The sequence below is a fragment of the Pongo abelii genome, chromosome 7 (assembly GCF_028885655.2).
Source record: "Pongo abelii isolate AG06213 chromosome 7, NHGRI_mPonAbe1-v2.0_pri, whole genome shotgun sequence".
Classification (NCBI taxonomy): Eukaryota; Metazoa; Chordata; class Mammalia; order Primates; family Hominidae; genus Pongo; species Pongo abelii.
Genome location: NC_071992.2, coordinates 41,968,508 through 41,990,598, shown reverse-complemented (window position 1 = coordinate 41,990,598; position 22,091 = coordinate 41,968,508). Strand labels below are relative to the sequence as shown.

Genomic DNA, 22,091 nt, shown 5'->3' with positions numbered 1-22,091 from the left:
TTTTGACCTCAGAGGGCTGAAAGATCCTCCCTCAGATCATGCTAAGGCTGCCATTTTTTGAACGTAGGTCCCATGAAGGGGCATGAAGCCAAATTGCACATGTGCACATTTCTCCTTTCATAAATATTCATAACTCCTCCTATAGCCTATTGAATATGTATATTTGGTCACCCCATTCAGCATAAATCTCTGTCTTATTCTTCTGACCCTGGAAGTGCCTGTTTCTGGCTTCCAGCCAGAGGCTATGCTTCCCAGACTGTAGCATGGCCACCCTGCAGGTTGCAACCCTATATAAGAAACCTCTCCTTTTCAAATTTATGAACTTTGTCACTCTTCAGTTAACAGTAAACTGAGGCACAAACATGTGAATAACCCTGTCCAGTTTCTTTCTATTAATTATTAGCAGAGCAAGGACTAGAGCTAAGGTATATTAATTTCCAAGCCATTGTTCAGAATTTTATGCCAGGTGTTGAAAGGCCACATAGCTAATAGATGCTAGAACTGTTGTACCTGAGTGAGTTAGAAAAATGCCACACTTTGAGACGAATTAAGAGTCCTTTATTAGCCAGCGACCGAGAGATGGCTAACACTCAAAATTCTCTCGGCCCCAAAGAAGGGACTAGATTTTCCTTTACACTTTGGTTTAGAAAGGGGAGGGGGGTCTAGTTAAAACAATTTTACAGAAATAAAGTAGGCAAAAAGTTAAAAGGATAAATGGTTACAGGAAAGTAAACAGTTCCAGGTGCAGGGGCTTTAAGACTATTACAAGGTAATAGACTCGGAGCTTTGGGCGTTGTCAATCAGACGAATTCTGGGAATTGCGGATATAGCTTGCCACAGCATCTTACTAGTTAATTGCATTCTTGGATGTGCTGGGAGTCAGCTTGCACAAGCTAAGTCCTTGAGGAAGGGGCTGCCAGTGAAAGAGCCAAGATGGAGTCTGTCTGGCTCTCTTAGCTAAGGGAGAGTCAATTCAGGTGGAAACAAGGCTAAGTGATTAAAGGAAAATGAGGAGTCTAAAAACAGGGTTAGTAAAAACAAGGTTGGGCATTACATTCCCCACTTGTGTTTTTGGGGAATCAAATAATTGATTCCTCAGTTATAAAAAGGGGGTTATATTGAGTCTTAAGATACATAAGTTTGACAGAAGCTATGCATCGTTTTACAAAATTAAGAAACCGATTTAATATACAAGGCCTAAAAATTAGACTTAATAGTAGGATGGGGAGGTGTCCGGCCAACCCAGTGATTAGAGTAGTTAGCCATGGGTTCCAGTTGAACATGCTTTGATACCAGGGGATGTTATTTTCTCATTCTTGTTGGTGCCTATCTAGATTTTCTTGCACCTTTTGGAGTGTATTTTTTTATGACTAAGAATGGTGGAGGAACAGTTAAATCAACTTTGTCAGGGTGTTTCTGGAACATAGGGTCACCTAGATCAGTTAAAGGCCCAATTGGCTTGGGTAGGCTCCGTGAGACCAGGATTTTTTTGGATGGTGAACATAGTCCCAACATTAAATCCTGGGATATAAAATCTTAATCCTCATGACATGCCATCATACTATTGAGTTGAATTATGGTCATGGACTGTTATAGTAAAAGGATTACAATTTTTTCAATACATAATTTAGGACGAGAAGCACGAGTTATGGAATGAAGATCTGGTTGATCCCCAGAGTAGGTGGCTAAAGTTACACACGTCTAATCAGGGCAGAAAAACTGATAAGTATCTCAACAGCTAGCGTCAGGGTGATTTCCAGGACAGAGGTAAAATTCAACATTTTGGAGTTCTTTTTTCTGCACCTTTGGAGCTTCCACATCCAGTTTGGCTCCCGGAGCATACAAATCCTGCTGCAAGGTCGGCACTTCCTGCTCCTGGGACTGGCAGATTGTGTTGCTCTTCATGGGTATGGGCTGGCTCTGGGAACAGTACACATAAATCAACTGCAAAGAAGACTTCCTTGGAGGTACCGGCCCTCCAAGTGGTGTTTGCCAATACATGTCCTGTTGTAAAAGAGGTGAGGAGAAAGGAGTAGCAAGGCGCAGAGGACATAACAGGCAAAAACAAACAAGTGAGGTAGATAAAAAGAATTAATCTAATGGCTTCACCAGACTTAGGTGCAGTTTTAAAGGGGCCTGACCCAGGCCCAGGGACCCATGTTTTTAGTTGGGCTCTGTTCGCCTTTTTGATGTGGGAGTGATGAATCTAAGCAGGAATGCCATCTACCTTCAGAGCCGTTGGCATTGTGAGGATGACAGTGTGAGGTCTTTTCTAAGTAGGAGTGAGTCCTTCTTTCTGGAACTTTTTGACAAACACTAGGTCTCCTGGCTGGAATGAATAGCAGGACCCCGTCTGGTCAGGAATTGGATTGGGATGGGCTCCTCGAACAAGTGGCAGGATGATATCTTGTACCTGTTGGGGAGACTGTAGGTACTGTAATAAATTAGCTTGTTATATTTCTGACAATTGGGCATCTCTTAGCTTAGGCAAGATAGGTAGCACCCTCCCAAACATGATTTTAAAAGGTGAGAACCTAGCCTAGTAAGGGGTGCATCTTACTCTAAGTAGGGCTAAAAGAAGGAGACTTACCCAATTTTCACCAGTTTTTAAGATTAACTTTGTAAGAGTGTTTTTTAGGGTGCGGTTTGTGTGTTCTACCTACCCAGAGCTCTGGGGTCAACAGGCACAATGGAGCTTCCATTGAATGTTTAACACCTTATTGACTGACTGAGCTATGGACGAGGTGAAGGCTGGTCCATTATCAGACCCTATGGCAGCAGGCAGCCCATGTCAAGGGATGATTTCATTGAGTAAATCTTAACTACTGTGCTGGCAGTTTCATTTTTGGTAGCAAATGCCTCAGTCCGTCCGGAGAAGGTGTCTACTAGTACTTAAAGGTATTTGTACCCAGCCCGGTATGGTTTTACTTCTGTAAAGTCAATTTCCCATTTATTTTCTGGAGAGTTTTCTCAGAGACAGTGGCCTGGGCTGGGTTTAGGACCTTGCTTGGCATTTACCTGGGTGCAGGTTGTGCACTGGAGAGCTGCTTGATATGTTAGGCTTTGAAGATGTGGGATTCTTTTTTGTTTTTGATAGCCTTTCCTGCTGAGGTGAGTAGCCCGCGCTCCTGGTAGATGGCTCCATGTACATGCACAGTAGCAAAGGCGTACCTGCTGTCAGAGTAAACATTAATACGTTTATCCTTACCCCATCAGAGAGCCTGAGTGAGGGCAATCAATTTAGCTTTTTGCGCTGAGGTGTTTGAAGCCTGAGTCCACAACACATCTGTCTCCATGGTAACAGCTGCACCAGCCTTTCATACTTCCTGCTCGAGAAAGCTGCTACCGTCTGTGAACACAGCGGCATCTGCCTTCTCTAGGGGCACATCTGGAAGATCAGGTTGGCCAGTTTTGGTAGTTTCTAACAGTTCCTGACAGTCATGGATAGTAGCTGGATTTAAACACCTTGTGGGAGAGAAAGTCAAACGAGGCTGATCTAACAGTAAACTCTGATACTGCAGGATGCAAGCATTTGACATCCATTCTCCAGAAGCACTTCGAAGTAAAGTCTCTACAGCATGAGGAGCTGTAAGGGTTAAATTTTGGCCCAGAGTCAACTTATCAGCCTCTTGGGCTAGGCTTGCTGTAGCTGCTACAGCTCGCAGACAACTTGGCCATCCAGAGGCCACAGGATCCAGTCTCTTAGATAAATAGGCCACTGGGCATCTCCAGGGTCCTAAAGTCTGGAGTCTCAAGCCCTTTTAGCAACTCCCTGGCTTTCATGGACAAATAGGTGAAACGGCTTTGAGATACTAGGTAGGGCTAAAGCAGAGGCTTCAGTTAATGCCTTTTTCAGGTTTCGAAAAGCCTGTTCTTCTGTGTCTGTCCAAATTAACGGGCCATTTTATCCTGTACCTCTTGGATAGCTGCCACTAAGATTTTTGTTTGTCTTTTGAATACTTTATCAGCGGCTTTTTCAGCTGCCTGTGTTGCTTGTTTTTGTTTTTTAAACTCTCGATTGTCAGAAACCTTTTGGGCTATTTCTAAAAGCTGACTGATATTCATTCCAGCAAATCTCTCTAGTTTTTGGAGTTTTCTTTTAATATTCTGGGGCTGCCTGGGCCACAAATGCCAAATTAAGAGCACAGCTGTTTTCAGCGGCTGCTGGGTCAAAAGGGGTGTAAATCCGATAAGCCACCTGGAGGCACTCTAAAAACTCTCCTGGTGACTCATCGGGCCCCTGGACAACCTTGGTCGTCTTAGACAAGTTTATGGGTTTCCAAGCGGCTCCCTTAATACCCGCGAGGAGATACCTGTGAAAATCGTCCAAAGCTCTCCTTCCACTTGAGGAATTTGGGTCCCAGTTAGGCCAGGTAGAGGGAAAGACCTCCTCAAGGAGGTCTCTAGCTTCTTCCTCTGGTCTATTGGCTGATGTGAGGAAGTACTTTTTGGCCTCTCTTTGGATACGTTTCCTCTCTTCAGAGGCAAAAAAGGGTTAAAAGGAGCTGTTGGCAATCATTCCAGGTGGGCCGGTGAGTCCGGAGTACGGACTCCATCAGAGAGGTCAAAACCTGGGGCTTTTCAGAGAAGGGAGGATTATGGGTTTTCCAATTATACAAGTCAGAAGTAGAAAAAGGGACAGAAACCAAGAAAGGGGCCGAGCGCTCGTCACCCAGAGGGACTTGTGCCTCTCTCAATGGTAGTAGTAGAGGGGCTATTTCCTCCCCTGTGGCTGCAGTCAAGAGGCAACGAGTGGAGAGCCCACAGGGGATGTCGTCGAGGAGACATGGGACGACCCTAAGGGAGCAGGCTGGTTGTAAGGCAGTGGGACTGGGTAAGGGAGACTCTCCTCTTCTTCAGAGGGAGGCAGTACAGAGGGAGCCGAGCCGGCTGAGGGTCGAGGCGAAAACGCGGCCTGGCTCAGGAGGACTTTGGAGGTAGAATTATGAATGACGCATGAGCGGAGCCATGGAGGTAGGGCTTCTGACCAAACTCAACCATTGATCAGTGTAGGGAAAGTGATCAGGATGGCCAGGAGTTTCAGTAACAACCAGCCACACAGCTTGAACAATCGTAGGATTCAATGACCCTTCAGGGGGCCACCTAACTCCCAACTTTGGCCATTCTATCTCACAGAGTGTCTGGAGCTTGCCTTTTTTAAGGCAGACTCCACAATTCTCTGAAAAACTGAGAGAAAAATTCTGTAGCATACATTCGAGAGGGCTCCAACCCTTACAAGGCCAGAAGGAAGTGTTTCCCATTTTTATTATTATTATTATTATTATTATTTTTAAAAGGGCAATTTAACAGAATTTGAGCAGAGATATCAGATCCAACATGGACAGAAAAACTCACTCCCTGGGGGGCTGGAGTATCAGAAAAACAGAATTAACATAACCAGAAAGAACAGAAAAACCACAACAGCTAATACCACTTGCCACATTACTGTAGCTTTAAGATTGAGGGAGGAGGACTACAGGCCAGCCCAAGATCTCCTGGGTCAGTTGGATCTAGGCGTTCTCCCTTCTCCTTTTTCCTCTAGACCTGTACTCTAAATACCTTTGATGTCTCCATGACTCAAAGGCAAATAGCTCAAATTCAGCTCTTTTTTTTTTTAAGGGTTCAAGGAGTGAGAGCAGAGCCAATTCCTGGAGATGCTGAACTTGCTGTCGCACTGCCAAATGAGACGTGTGGGGTAGGGGGCAGGGACAAGGAGGAAAAGGACCACTCGTATCGTCCTTAAGATGAGAGAGCAGCCACAGAGGAACAGAGTAGGAATCTAAATGAAGTAAAGCAGCATGGGCGTAGGTTTCCCTACACAGTGTTCTATTTAAGGGCACAGGAAAAGTTACAGCATGACAAAAGAGGTGAGCAAGGAAATCTGCAGGGTGGCTGTTTTGAACCCACCACCGGTTTAGTTTAGAGGAGGTCCAATCACTTGGACGTGGGGTATGACAATCTAAATACCCACAACCTTCATGGTGCCAGAAATCCCAATCAGGCGAATGTTTTTCACATTCGTTCTCGTAACATCTGACTTGCCTCTGGCAGAAAAGACAGGACTGTGGTGGCCAGCCTAAATGATCGATGAGAAATTTACCCTCTTGTGACAAAAAATCAGCACTAAGGACCCTGAAGAAGTTTTTACCCAGACGTCTTGGGCAATACCGACGTCTTGACATGCAAAACCTTGACAACCACTAAACAAGACAATAGACACTGAACAAAACAATAAACATAAAAAAAACAATTGACCCTAGGGCATGTAAACAGTTATAACAGTTTTCCTATTTATTTTTTATTAGACAGACAAGGGGAGGGGGTCCCATGATGGGATCATTCAGATGCCCGCCTGGCTGCTCCCCCGAGGGGACTTGGGCTCCTCTTAGCATTGGCAGGCCGGTATAAACCCCCGGCTTGGATCGAGCTATGTCTGATGCTGCCTTAAGCCTTATGAGGTCGCCACAGCACCGCAGGTGAGGGCCCACTCAAACTCTGTAGCTTTCGCCGTGGAGCTACAAACTGGAGGATAAGCGCAAGCCCTTGTTCTCCTCCATCCACACACCATTCACACAGAATTTATAACAGTTTTTTTTTTCTTCTTTCCCGGAGATTCTCCAAGAAACCTGAACAAAAGAAGGATGAGAGATAGAAAAAGGGAGAGAGAGAGAGAGAGACCGGTCTGCCAGAAACCAAGGCTCGGTTCCCCAGCATCCTGGGATGTGAACTAAGTCAAGGGAGGGCCCCCGTCAGGACCTCTTCCCACCCAAACCAAAACACAAAGGCGCCTACCAGAAAATCAAGGCTCAACCCTCTAGCATCCTAGAGTAATGGGCTGAGTCAAAAGAGGGATGCCCTCTTCAGGGCCACTTCCCTCTTACCAGAATCGAAGTCAAATCTGACCTACCTGACCCCGGAGTCAGAAGCTGAGGACTCAGATGTTGAACTTTAGGGCACCCACACGGTATTCGATCCACTCTCCTCTGCAAGACGGTCACTCTTCAGGGACCTGAAAATTCTTTTCTCAGGTGGCACACCCCCCTCCAAGCCAGCTGTCCTTCTGGGGGAGCCTGGAGCAAGACCGGCTCTCACCCAGTGGCGTTAATATCTCGCTGGGGCCTCTAAATGTTGTACCTGAGCGAGTTAGAAAAACACCACACTTTGAGATGAATTAAGAGTCCTTTATTAGCCGGCGACTGAGAGACGGCTAATGCTCAAAATTCTCTTGGCCCCAAAGAAGGGGCTAGTTTTTCTTTTATACTTTGGTTTAGAAAGGGGAGGGGGATCTAGTTAAAACAATTTTACAGAAATAAAGTAGGCAAAAAGTTAAAAGGATAAATGGTTACAGGAAAGTAAACAGTTCCAGGTGCAGGGGCTTTAAGACTATTACAAGGTGATAAGACTCGGGGCTTTGGGTGTTATCAATCAGATGAATTCCTGGGAATTGTGGATATAGCTTGCCACAGTATCTTATCAGTTAATTGCATTTTTGGATGTGCTGGGAGTCAGCTTGCACAAGTAAAGTCCTTGAGGAAGGGGCTACCAGTGAAAGAGCCAAGATGGAGTCTGTCTGGCTCTCTTAGCTAAGGAAGAGTCAATTCAGGTGGAAACAAGGCTAGGTGATTAAAGGAAAATGGGGAGTCTAAAAACAGGGTTAGTAAAAACAAGGTTGGGCATTACAGAACAGAGACTCACATTGTGGTAGTCCTGAGTTAACAGCAGGAAAGTCCTGGGCTGGGTGTGGTGGTTCTTGCCTGTAATCCCAGTGTTTAGTGTGGATCCTTGTGTAATAATATTCAGGTCATAGATCTGCACTGAGGAAATTCCGAAGACCCTACCTTTTTTTTCATTGGATCTGAATTCTGGTCATAAGATTATAAACAAAAGTATTTGAATGCTTATGTATCCATACACATCTCTCCTTCCTCCCTTTCTCTAAGATAAATATGAAAGCTAAAAGCAGGAAGTTCCCAAATTAACTAATGCAACAGTTCTCACGCAGGTTTCAGTTTTGAAGGTTGTTTGATTTATGGTTCCTTATGAGACATCTAGGAGCCATTCTTGAATGCCTGGCCTCAGCTCCTTATGTGCCAGGACAACAGGACTGAGCCACAGCACCTCTCGAGCCATTCTCAATTATCCACTTCCCCTATTTGATTGCTCTGGATAGGACTTAAAGTACTATGTTGAGTAAGAGTGGTGAGAGTTGGCATCCTTGTCTTATTCCAGTTCTTAGAGGAAAGCATTCAACTGTTCACCATTCAGTATGATGTTAGCTATAGGTTCTTTTTTTTTTTTTTTTTTGAGATGGAGTCTCGCTGTTGCCCAGGCTGGAGTGCAGTGGCACGATCTCAGCTCACTGCAGGCTCCACCCCATGGGGTTCACGCCTTTCTCCTGCCTCAGCCTCCCAAGTAGCTGGGACTACAGGCGCCAGCCACCTCGCCCAGCTAATTTTTTGTATTTTTAGTAGAGACAGGGTTTCACTGTGTTAGCCAGGATGGTCTCGATCTCCTGACCTCGTGATCTGCCCGCCTTGGCCTCCCAAAGTTCTGGGATTACAGGCATGAGCCACCGCACCCGGCCAGCTATAGGTTTCTTAAATATGGCCTTTATTGTATTGAGGAACATTCTTTCTACACCTAATTTCTTAAGAGTGTTTGTTTGTTTGTTTGTTTGTTTTTTGAAATAGTGTCCCTCTGTCATCCAGACTGGAGTGCAGTGGCACAATCTCGGCTTACTGCAACCTCCACCACCTGGGCTCAAGTGATCCTCCTGCCTAAGCCTCTCAAGTAGCTGGGATTACAGGCTTGTACTACCACACCCAGCTAATATTTTTTGCATTTTTCTTAAAGACGGGGTTTCCCCACGTTAGTCAGGCTGGTCTCAAACTCCTGACCTCAAGTGATCCACCCACCTTAGCCTCCCAAACTGCTGGGATTACAGGCGTGAGCCACTGCCCCCTGCCAAGAGTTTTTATTATTAAAAAATTCTCAATTCTCTTCAGCCCAATATCTAACCAATTTTGCAGTTCAGCATCTTATGCCTCCTAAATGCAAGTTCTCAGACTCTGCATGTTTAATTGTCCTCTTGTTCTTTCCTTCAATCTCAGATGAAAAGATGGCCCCGTTATTTTTTATGTCAGTCATGTGGTTTTTTTAATCCATTCCCTCTGCACCTTCTCAAGAATTTACTGTAATAATATACAACCATAGAATTGTGAAATATTAGAACTGAGTCATTATAGAATAAATGATACAGTTCAATGCTCTCATTAAACACGAATCACCCAAGATTTATGGGAATGAAACAACTTATCAAGTGTATTCCTGGAAGCTGGCATCAGAGTTGGAGTAGAATCCTGATTTGATGCCTCTCAGTCTAGGACTTTCCTACTGATTTTGTTTGTTTGTTTGTTATACAGAGTCTCAGTCTGTCACCCAGGCTGGAGTGTCGTGGCTTGATCTTGCCTCACTGAAACCTCTACCTCCCAGGTTCAAGCAATTCTTCTGCCTCAGCCTCCTGAGTAGTTGGGACTACAAGTGCACGCCACCACGCTAGGTAATTGTGTTTTTGGTAGAGACGGGCTTTCGTCATGTTGGCCAGGCTGGTCTCAAACTCCTGACCTCAGGTGATCTGCCTGCCTCAACCTCCCAAAATGCTGGGATTACAGGCGTGAACCACCACACCCAGCCCAGGACTTTTCTACTGTTAACTCAGGACTACCAGAGTGTAAGTCTGTGTTCTATCATCTATTAGCTACATGGCCTCTCAACACCTGGCATAAAATTCTGAGCTTCTGTTTCTGCAGGAGATCCATAATGTTTATCCCAGAGACATTACATGATGAATTAATGAGAAACTATAAGCGAAGCACCTACCATATAACAGGGAATGTTATTTTTCTCATGTTCCATGTTGTTTTCCCCTCATTCTAAAAATTCTTTCTTATTTTTTATTTTTGGAAACAAGCTCTCATTCTCTCAGCCAGGCTGGAGTACAATGGTGCAATCATAGCTTACTGTATCCTTCACCTCCTGGGCTCAAGTGATCCTTCTGCCTCAGCCTCTTGAGTGAGTAGCTGGGACTACAACTGTGTACCACCATGCTTGGCTAATTTTTATTTTTGTTTTTTGTAGAGATGGGGTTTTGCTGTGTTGCTCTGGGTGGTCTTGAACTCCTGGGCTATAGCTATCCTTCTGCCTCGGCCTCCCAAAGTGCTGGGATTACAGATGTGAGCCACCATGTCCCCCCATTCCTTTCTTAGAATCATGCATTTCTGGTTTTCTTTCCTATTGTTTGAACTGTATTTTTCTGACTTCTTTTTCTATTTCATCCCTAAACATGTAGACATTTGCAGCATTAATGAGCCATTTCTCTATCTCAGTGTTCTTATGTATTTTTACTTAATCTTAACCATTAATTATACTCGGTTCCCAAGTCTGCATACTCAATCTTGACTTTTCTTGTTCCCAAGGTCTAGACCCATGTTACTTGTGCGTCTGTAACTATCTCAGGTCCTGCCAATAAAACTTTCAAGAGCTCCCCATTGTTAATGAAATAAAGTGCAAATTTTCTTGGCCTGGCATTATGTCCAAAATCTGACCCCTAAGCACCTTTCTAGCAAGACCTTTGCTCAAGCCCTCAAAAATGATTTACTGCTACTGAAACAACTGGTATTTGGTTTCTTTGGTCTAGTTATTCATAGTATTTTTCCAAAATACTTTCTTGACAGTCACCATGACTAAACACTACTATACTTCTACTTCTCATTTTTAAAAAGAGAGCCGGGAGTATTGGCACATGCCTGTAGTCCATTACTCGGGAGGCTTTTTTTTTTTTTTTTTTTTTTGAGACGGAGTCTTGCTTTGTCACCCAGGCTGAAGTGCAGTGGCGTGATCTTGGCTCACTGTAGCCTCTGCCTTCCAGGTTCAAGCATTTCTCCTGCCTCAGCCTCCTGAGTAGCTAGGATTACAGGCCCCTGCCACCACACCAGGCTAATTTTTGTGTTTTTTAGAAGAGATGGTGTTTCACCATGTTGGCCAGGCTGGTCTGGAACTCCTGACCTCAGGTGATCCACCTGCCTCAGCCTCCCAAAGTGCTGGCATGACCTACCACGCCCAGCCAAAGTTTTTTTTTTTTTCAATTTTATTTGTATTTGGTACATAAGAATGGTATATACTTAAGAGTTGCATGTGATATTTCTACACATGTATGCAATGTGTAATGATCAAATCAGGATAATTGACATCTCCATCACCCAAACAGTGATCATTTCTTTGTTTTGGGAAGCAGAGAGTAGAATAGTGGTTACCAGAGGGTGGGATGAATAGGGGGAGGAGGGACAGGGAGAGGTTGGTTAGTGGGTACAAAATTATAGTTAGATAGTAGGAATAAGTTCTAGTGTTCTATAGCACAGTAAGGTGACTATAGTTAATAATATATTGCATATTTTAAAATAGCTAGAAGAGAGAGTTTTGAATGTTTCCAACAGGAACCCCACTTATCTTTTAAGATATGTCTCAACTGCTAATACTTCCATAAACACTTCTTCAGAATTGTTTTCTTTCTGCGGAATTCTACGATCAATCTGTACCTCATTTACATCACACTTCCAGTTCTATCTGGTCTGATTGTTACTAATTTAGTAACCTCATCTTTCCTATTAGATTATAAGCTCCTTGAAAACAGAACCCATATCCAACTCAGCTTTGTATTTTCCTTTAGCCGCGAGCCCAATGTCTGGTACTCAATAAATATTTGTTGGATGAATGATCTCTCAGCCTCATTATGGACCTCATATTTGTAGGACCGGGATCTGCATGTCGGGTAGAACTTTGTACTGCTTTCGGTCACACTGCTTTACTCCCAGCCCCAGAAACTTACCCTGCAGTAAGGAACACAGGGCTGTACCCTGCATGAAGCCCTGCCTGGCCTCTTTCTTACTAAGAGGAAGTTGGCTACAGACTATTGTGCTCAGAAACTTTCTTTCCTAACAGTAAGGCTGGGAATTTTGGTGTCTTGGGTTCCATGATCAGCTTTCCATGAATCACAGTAGTACCAGTGCACAGCAAGGTATCCATTTCTATCAGTCGGGGTATTAGGGCTTTTTGGAAATGGGCCAAGGAGAAATTAGAAAAAGGAAAGAAAATATGGTCACAGTTGAACTTTTTGGGGCCTGATTTATTTGTTTCCTAAAAGCAACATCAGATATACTTAGTTTCAGTTTCTAAATCGTTAACACTGGTACATTGAGTGTTTTTGTCCAGTTCATTAATTACTTCTTTGTTCCTAAATTCAATGGGGACATTTAAGTCCTTTCGTTGATTAACTTTTCAGGCATCTGGCATTGCAGCCTACTTTTTTTTTTTTAACTCTTTTATTTTCTTGACATTTTCCATGACGTCTATCCTTCCTTATTTCGCTGTACTTAATAATAAATAAATACGTAAAGACCGCAATCACAGCATTTTCTTTTTTCTTTCTTTCTTTTTTATTTTTTTGAGACAGAGTCTCGCAATCACGGAATTTTCTTTTTTCTTTCTTTCTTTTTTATTTTTTTGAGACAGAGTCTTGCCCTGTCATTCAGGCTGGAGTACAGTGGTGCAATATCGGCTCACTGCAGCCTCCGCTTCCCGGCTTCAAGCAATTCTCCTGTCTCAGCCTCCCAAGTAACTGGGACTACAGGCATGTGCCAATACTCCTGGCTAATTTTTGTGTTTTTAGTAGAGACAGGGTTTTGTCATGTTGGCAAGGCTGATCTCCAACTCCTGACCTCAAGTGATCTGCCTACCTCAGTCTCCCAAAGTGCTGGGATTACGGGTGTGAGCCACCGCTCCCAGCCTCTTTTTTTTTTTTTGAGATGGAGTCTTGCTCTGTCACCCAGACTAGTGTGCAGTGGCGCCATCTCGGTTCACTGCAACCTCCACCTCCTGGGTTCAAGTGATTCTCCTGCCTCAGCCTCCCAAGTAGCAGGCGCCCGCCACCACACCCAGCTAATTTTTGTATTTTTAGTAGAGCCGGTGTTTCACCATGTTGGTCAGGCTGATATTGAACTCCTGACCTCGTGATCCACCCGCCTCAGCCTCCCAAAGTGCTGGGATTACAGGCATGAGCCACCGTGCCTGGTGTGAGTGTGGATTTCTACTGCACCATATCCTCACCAGCACTGAGTGCTGTCAGTGTTTGGGATTTTCACCAATGTAAAAATGTAGTTGTATCTCATTGTTTTAATTTGCAATTTCCTAATGGCATATGATGTAGGTCATATTTTCATATGCTTACCACTGTGTTTCTTCTTTGATGAGGTTTCTGTTCAGATCTTTTGCCCATTATTTAACTGGGTTGTTCATTTTCTTATTTTTGAGTTTCAAGAATTATTTGTATATTTTGATAGTCTTTTATCACATATGTCTTTTGCAAATATTTTCTCCCAGTCTGTGGCTTGTCTTTTTCTTCTCTTGACGATGCCTTTCACAGATCACATTTTAATATTGATATGTGATATAGAGCTTGTCATTTTTCTTCATTGATTGTGCCTTTGGTGTTGTATATAAAAAGTTATCTCCAAACCCAAGGTCACCTAGATTTTCTCTCATGTTATCTCTAATAGTTTTATGGTCATAGCAGTTTTTAAAATGAGTTTATTAGTATATTACTTTAAAATAATTATTAAATGAAATAAATCAAGGATAAAGTGATGTTATATTTTATAAAATTCATTTACAGATATATTTCCTGAGAAAATTCACTTATATATAAAATATATAGTTTTCCTCACAAAATTCCTTTATATAGATATAGATATAGATACAGAATTTTTTGTAGAGATAGAGTCTCACTATGTTGCCCTCGCTGATTTCAAACTCTTGGGCTCAAGTGATTGTCCCACCTCAGCCTCCTAAAGTGCTGGAATTACAGGTGTAAGCCACAATGCCTGGCTAGAAAATTCTGCTACAAAAGAAATATAAAACAAACACATTCTAATATCTGTTTCCTGTAATATAAATATGAATTATTTAAATTTTCACAAACTCCCATATCTTTTTCCATAGTTCTTAACATGTCTAAGAAGTAGGAAAACAATAAAAGCACAAATAAAATACACATTTTACATTTTGTTTTTATAAAACAGTTCATTACAAATATACAAATGCAATAAGTTTGTTTGCATGGTCTACAAGCAATGTTATGTTGATTATGTATTTCACTTTTTGATCATTACATTGTAAGGACTAAAGTTCCCTTGATCTTTGTTGTCTCATTAAAATACACATGTTTTGAGATGGCAAGGTTGCTCACACCTGTAATCCCAACACTTTGGGAGGTTGACGCAGGAGGATCACCTGAGACCAGGAGTTTGGGACCAGCCGGGGCAACATAGCCAGACCATTTCTCTACAAAAATATAAAAAATTAGCCAGATGTGGTGGTGCAGGCCTGTAGTCCTAGCTACGTGGGGGACTGAGGTAGCAGGATCAGTTGAGCCCAGAAATTTGAGGCTACAGTGAGCTAGGATCACACCACTGCACTCCAGCCTGAGCGACGACATGACACCTTGTCTCAAAAAAAAAAAAAAAAGAGATATTTTGGTGTAGTTTTAAATTCTCGTAGAAAAGCTTCCTGAAATAGACAGTTACATTACATAAAAGTCATTCCCTTTAAGCCAACAAAAAGTTATTTATTAAATGTATCTACCTAAATAAAGTTTTAATTGATGAAAACTAGAATTTTGATTAGAAAACTTTAAAGAGATGAAAGACACTGCAATTTCTGTTTGATGTAAACTGGAAATTTTTCGTTTTCTCTGTACCTGGTTATTTTGCCTTTCTGTGAAATATAACTGTTGGAATATAATCCTGCCTGCATGATAAACTGGGAGCCATCATTCAACTGCATCCACAGAGCTCCACAGGGTTTACTGTGTCACTCAAACAACATTTTTCACAAAATAGAATTCAAAAGCTGTTCTGATTTTGGAAGACGATCATTGAAAGTGGCAGAAAAGGAGTTTGTCCCAAAGTTGTAGCTGTGCAATCATATTCTTTGTAATATAACAATAGATACGTTAAATATGGGTATCTATTGCAGAGAAGATGAACTAGTCATGATTAAACTAGTCATGATTATTCTTTTCAAAGATGTCTTTCCTCTCACTGTAAAATTTGACCCACAGAAGGAGGAGGTGATAAGGCCTTAGGGGCCTACCACTTCCAGATTGTCTATAAATACCAAAAAGGAAGGACGACTTCCACATTTATTTTCTTCTTTGGAAATTATAGATTTCAGTTTCAAACAAATGGAACAACCCTAATTAGCATGGACCAAATATATCTTCATTTTCTCTTTGTGGAGGCTAAAGCAACTCCATCTTGGATGCTAACCCATTGTGTTGACTTCTGATTAACTCCAGTTCTAGGAATGCCTCTAAGGTTACTACTTAATCTACTCTTAAGAGCATGTACTTGCCGTAAATCCTGCCGTTAAGCAAATTACTGCAATTGTCTTTCCCTATGGTATATAAGCCCTGGGTCTGGGGGTAACAGTGTGAGGATCCACCATCTCATCTCAGGGCAGATATATGGCTTCTGTTCGTACGTCCCTATTACTTTTTCTTTTTCTGAGAAACTAGATTTGCCAGCCTCTTTCTTCAGCCTGTCAGCCTCCTTGACTTGGGGATAGGTTTGCAGAGAATTGTTCACAGTGGAACACATTTTCAAGCTACCAACTTTACTTCCTCCTTTCCATGTGTAAGATTTCTCACACATTTTCCAAGATTTTGCAATGACTTGAATTAAATCTCTTTTGGATAGTTTTTGCTCTATCATAATACCAGACCTCAAAATCAATAATAGCAGGTTAATTTTTTTCATCAAAATGCATTTACAGTACCTTGTAAAATAGATGACCTTGTAAAATAGAGACAGATCCTGTAGGTGGAATAAATCTGGAAGCATATTCATATTCCCTCCAGTACGTTTCTGGTAAATTGTTAAACCTGTACTTACTGATGTTAGTAGGTGGATGCATTCTATCAGAAACAGAAAACTTCCATCATTTGGATAATACATTGTAATCATATCTCCATCCCTGGATATACTTAGACCTCTTTCAGAAGTTTTGTGGATACCTCTTCTGGATGAAGTATGTTCATTATTGCCCTTTTGATTTTCAGTTATGACTGATTTTAACTTGCGCATAAAGAAGGTATAATACTTCATAATGTACATGTCTGAAAATACTTCAGGTTTTGCTGTCTTCCAAAACAATTGCTATTTCATAATCTGCCAATACTACTTTATTTAGTGTTCTTGACTGTGCCATTGTCAAATGTGTCCTCAAAAGTAATGCACAGGCTGGGCAAGGTGGCTCAGGCCTGTAATCCCAGCACTTTGGGAGGTCAAAGCAGGTGGATCACTTGAGGTCAGGAGTTTGAGGCCAGCCTGGCCAACATGGTGAAACCCCGTCTCTACTAAAAGTACAAAAATTAGCTGGGTGTGGTGGTGAGCACCTGTAATGCCAGTTACTTGGAAGGCTGTGGCAGAAGAATTGCTTCAATGTGGGAGGCAGAGGTTGCAGTGAGCCAAGATCATGCCACTGCACTCCAGCCTGGCAATAGAGTGAGACTCTGTCTCAAAAAACAACAACAACAACAACAACAAAAAAGTAATGCACAAAGCATTCAGCCCACGGACCAAACATTAAATGCAAGTACATGTGCACTTTGCAATTTCTAGGGAAACATAATTAGGAATTTTACAATAGAGAACAGTGATTTTCCAATTGAGTTGCTAGCCCCAAGTTGTCAGTCTTGATGTTTACATTATGCATACGAGGTTAGAAAAGAAGTTACCGGTGTACTTACCATAATAATGAAAATGCAACATTCTTGTGATGGCCTGGTGGGTGAAGTGTCAAGCTTCATTTCCTAAGAAGGTTTTTATTCTGTTCTTTAGGTGTCCTTTGCCTTCTGTATTATGCTACATTTCTAATATCAAGTCTAATCCAATCCTTGTCTTTAAAATATTCATAAAGCTCCAGTGTAGGAGGATGTTTCAACTGGCAGTGCATTTTCATCTCATTGTGGACTCTCTGTATTCTTACTGCTTCCTTAAGTATCATCTGGACCGAAATTTCCAAACCAGTGTGTATGGACTCAACTTTGCAGACACCAGCAAATGATCCTTTACCAGGCAGATTTCCAACTTTAAAATTCTCCATCTTCTTTCTGTGGCAAGTCACAATATTTCCAGGCACCAGCCTTTGCATTCATTGGGCTCAGTTCTCTGGCTGCCACTCCTTTGGCAAAAGTACAACCACCTCAGTATCTCCAGGGCATCTTCCAAGGCCAGGGCCATGTCTCTGAGCTCTTGTTTTTAAAAGCTTGGGCCCTTGCTCCACATAGCAGTAACAAAGACAAAAATAAGTCTTCTTCCACCCCACCTCCACTGCTTTTTTATTGCTACAAAATAATAAAAAGTCATGCATGAGTTGGGAATTTGAGGCGAGACTTGTGCAGTCAATTATCCAATACTGTGATAGCAAAGTTCAAAAGGAACCTAGTTCCCCTGTAAAAGAACATTTTCCAAGAGAGGAGATTGTATTGTGTAGCGGTTTGAAATATTCTGTAGTCAGATTGCCTGGGTTCAATCTTTCACTTTGTCATAGCTGTGTGGCTCTTGAAAACTACTGAACTCCATTGGGTATCAATTCCCATATAGGAAAAAGAAGTACTAGTAATAGTACCTGTCTCTAGATTCATTGTTTTGATCAAGTGATTAATGTGTATGACACTTTTTGGACAGTAAGAGGCATATGAAAGAATTAAGTAATTATTAGCGATCATCATTAATTTATAGTTTTAAAAAGTAGCTCTCCCAGAAGATTCCATATAGTAGATGATTCTGATGCTCATTTACAACATTTATATTTTTATGTTTACTTCTTGCATTATATATGAGGCTAGGTCAACAAGCAAAGTTATATGTTTGCTTATTTATTTAATGCTGGTCATTCAGGAGAAAATTTTCAATGAAGGTACCAATCAATTCAACTTTAAAGTTAAGTGTCAAACTTACCTCCTGTAAAAAACATTCCTCAACTTTTCAAACAGAAAGAATCATTTTCTATTTTATGCCTCTATCACACACAATTTTCTTGTTAGTCTAACGATTACAGAGGTAATCACCCCCAAAGAAACACAATATGATGTCTTGTCTCTGTACGCTAATTGAGATTAGAAAAAGTGTTTTATTGATATTTAAACGTCAAGCAACTAAAAGAGTGAGTGTCTGTGCAAAAGGGAGTTGAGCCGTATATGTGTTATTGACATCCCCTTCTCTAGAGGTATTCCCACAGAAGCTGGATACGTTGCCTCCTATATATTATAGTAATTAAGAGCTCATCTTTAGAGCCTGACTATGCAAATTTATACCCTAGCATTGTCTCTTCCTTGTTATATTCTTGAACAAATTTCTTGGCCTCTGGCATCTCAATTTCTTCATTTGTAAAATGAGGAGAGTAATAATATATAGAATTTCTTTGAAGATTAAATGACTGTATATAAAGACCATTAGGAGGAGTAATTGATGGTGTGAATTCTAAATATAAGTTTGCTATTTCCCAGAGGATCTAGAGATGGCATTTTTGCCTGTGTGGGCCATTTTGTCTCATATTTGGCAAGAATCTTATAAACCATTAAGTGTATGTTTATATGAAAAATTTTTGGCTTGTGTGAACTTCTAACCTTTCAATTGTTTATTGTTTATTGACATAAAACAGTTATGTGAAAATGAGCAAACTTTAATTTCCGACCATTACAACTGCATGACCGCACTAGCTCTTGTTTAAACGGCATGAGAAGTTCAGAGTGGCGTGAACTGAGAAAAATATATCTTATTTCCTTGTGAGATTATATTTAATATAGTAGAGTGAAAAAATAGGATTAAATGATACATAAATAACTTCAACATTTAATATGCAAAACTGAATTATAGAAGGCAAGGGCTAAAGAATACTTTTTTGAACCTTGCTATGAAAACGATACATATTTTAAGCTAAATTATCCTTACTTATGGAAAACAACCATGTGAAGAAATACACCACCATGAATTTCTTTCTTTCATTCTTTTTTTTTTTTTTTTTCTGAGGAGTCTCACTCTGTCTCCCAGACTGGAGTGCAGTGGGATGATCTTGACTCACTACAACCTCTGCCTCCTGGGTTCAAGCGATTCTCCTGCCTCAGCCTCCTGAGTAGCTGGGATTACAGGCACCTGCCACCACTCCCTGCTACTTTTTGTATTTTTAGCAGAGATGGGGTTTCACTGTGTTGGCCAGGCTGGTCTCGAACTCCTGACCTCAAGTTATCTGCCGCCTCAGCCTCCCAAAGTGCAGGGATTATAGGCACGAGCCTGCGTACCCCACCACCACTATGAATTTCTGTTTTTCCCATGACACAGACTGGGATAGAATTATCTTTAATTTCATTCAAATAGGAACCATGTTACTTAAAATACATAACATCTCGTTAAAACCATCTCCTGTGATAGGATACCACCTTCACCATCTGGTGATCCCACCCTACCCCTGGAGGAGCACTCACTGCGATGTGCAGAAAATGCCTGGGATTGGGGGTGGGTGCGAGTGGTGGGCAGAAGCAGCAGGGCTTCTCATGAAACATACCAAGCATTTTGTTGTGCCTTTCCCACTCCAGAGATGATTTAATTGGGGTAATTCAGGAATCTTGGTTTCTATTTTTTTTTTTTTTTGAGACAGAGTCTCACTCTGTCACCCAGGCTGGAGTGCAGTGGCACGATCTTGGCTCACTGCAACCTCTGCCTCCCAGGTTCAAGCGATTCTCCTCCTTTAGCCTCCTGAGTAGCTGGGATTACAGGCACACGCCACCATGCATGGCTAAATTTTGTATTTTAGTAGAGACAGGGTTTCACCATGTTGGTCAGGCTGGTCTCGAACTCCTGACCTCAAGATCCACCCGCTTCAGCCTCCCATAGTGCTGCGATTACAGGTGTGAGCCACCGTGCCTGGCCCTTGGTTTCTATTATGTGGAAACACAGAAGACTCTGGAGACTCTGAAGCTAGTGTTCACACCCTCTGTAGCAGCACATGGAGCCCAGTGTCAGTCCCTCTCTCACCTACAAGGCAGCAGTGGGTCCAATTTTTATGACGATGCTCCTTACTTCCTTCCTTTCCCTCTCTCCCTTATTATCAGAATAAAGGTGATGTTCTAAAGGAGAAGGCATGACTGCAGGGTCTTTCTTTAGCAACCAGAGACTCTCTGCATGTCAATACTAATTAGGTGAAACCAACTCTGGAAGAGAGAAATACCTGATGTGCCTGAAGTTTAGCCTTTCCAGGGTTGTGGGCCATCAGTGCTGCAGGTGGGAGAACACAAGATAGATAGCATCTTGACCTGGAGCCAATAAAAGATCCTTAGCAGGACAGGCACAGTGGCCCACTCCTATAATCACAGCACTTTGGGAGGCTGAGGTGGGTGGATCACCTGAGGTCAGGAGAATGAGACCAGCCTGGCCAACATGGTGAAACCCCGTCTCTACTAACAATACAAAAAATTAGCTGGCCATGGTGGTGGGCACGTGTAGTCTCAGGTACTCAGGAGGCTAAGGCAGGAGAATTGTTGGAACCTGGGAGGCAGAAGTTGCAGTGAGCCCAGATCGCACCATTGCACTCCAGCCTGGAGGACAGAGCAAGACTCCTCAAAGAAAAAAAAAAAAAGAGCCTTAGCAAGTTACTTACCTATGCTAGTAGTACTTTATAGCTTCCTAATACTTCAACACCATATTCCATTCAGGCCTCACAGTAACCTTGTGAATAAGGCAGGGCTAGTGTTGTTATGCTTATTTTGCATACATAAAATGGTCACAAAGCTGAAAGATGTCCAAATGGAACCCATGTCCTGGTCTCCTGACTGTCGGGTTAGAGATTTCTGTACCACATTTAACTCCAAGAATGTGATGGTCATTCTGGTTATCCCTTAAAACTTACACACAGGCCAGGCACGGTGGCTCACACCTGTAATCCCAGCACTTTGGGAGGTCGAGATGGGCGGATCTTCTGAGGTCAGGACTTTCAGACCAGCCTGGCCAACATGGTGAAAACCTGTCTCTACTAAAAATACAAAAATTAGCTGGGCTTGGTGGTGGGCGCCTGTAATTCCCAGCTACTCAGGAGGTTGAGGCAGGAGAATTGCTTGAACCCAGGAGGTGGAGGTTGCAGTGAGCCCAGATCACACCACTGCACTCCAGCCTGGGTGACAGAGTGAGACTCTGTCTCAGGAAAAAAAAAAAAGGAAAAACAAAACTTACATGCATGTGCACACACATATGTATTTGGCAGGTATATGTGCATGATGCACGTTTACTTTTTTCATTATAGAATTATATGTCCTCATTGCAGAAACATTGACAGAAGCATAAAGAAGAAAATGTGTCCGGCCTGATAAATACCGTTATCATTGACATTTGGTGCATTTTCTATGGAATCTAGTGAAAGTTTGCTGTGAGCAGGAAGATTTCACTTGATTTCACTGCATTACAGTGTATTTAAGAAACAATATTAAAATAGTTTTTAGAAGTTTGGTTTTTAGAAGTATATGACTACATTCCTTCCTCAAACCTATTTGGGTATACTTGTTTAAATTCCTGTGTATTTAAAAGAGCTCAGAGCTCCTCAGAACTGAGGTTTTCATAACTTCGAAGTGCTTGCTAATTCCACACCCATAAGACCATGGTGCTTTTTCCTCCTCTCATCTTTTTTTTTTTTTTTTTTTTTTTTGAGGGGAAGTCTCGCTCTGTCGCCCAGGCTAGAGTAAGTGGCATGATCTCGGCTCACTGCAAGCTCCGCCTCCCGGGTTCATGCCATTCTCCTGCCTCAGCCTCCCGAGTAGCTGAGACTACAGGCGCCCACCACCACGTCTGGCTAATTTTTTTGTATTTTTAGTAGAGACGGGGTTTCACCGTGTTAGCCAGATGGTCTTGATCTCCTGACCTCGTGATCCACTCACCTTGGCCTCCCAAAGTGCTGGGATTACAGGCGTGAGCCACCACGCCCAGCCCCAT

General features: G+C 42.2%; 1 protein-coding gene and 2 long non-coding RNA genes across 3 annotated transcripts in view; 1 reads left to right on the top strand and 2 right to left on the bottom strand.

Moving 5' to 3' along the window:
• The window catches only part of IDO2 (indoleamine 2,3-dioxygenase 2), an 86,659-nt gene extending 69,163 nt beyond the window's left edge, over window positions 1–17,496 (bottom strand). Inside the window, exon 1 of the mRNA XM_002819030.4 lies at window positions 16,862–17,496. Within this exon, the coding sequence (XP_002819076.3) occupies window positions 16,862–16,883 (22 nt within the window). The 5' untranslated portion in view covers window positions 16,884–17,496. The remainder of the gene's footprint in view (window positions 1–16,861) is intronic.
• LOC129060959 (uncharacterized) overlaps window positions 1–22,091 on the top strand; it is a 57,981-nt gene that overhangs the window by 8,774 nt on the left and 27,116 nt on the right. The window lies entirely within an intron of this gene.
• LOC129060958 (uncharacterized) lies at window positions 537–9,529 on the bottom strand. Its single transcript, XR_008527868.2, has 4 exons — window positions 7,696–9,529; window positions 6,908–7,134; window positions 3,019–3,171; window positions 537–2,425 (listed from the first exon to the last, which is right to left on the bottom strand). It is a non-coding gene; the product is annotated as an uncharacterized LOC129060958 (long non-coding RNA).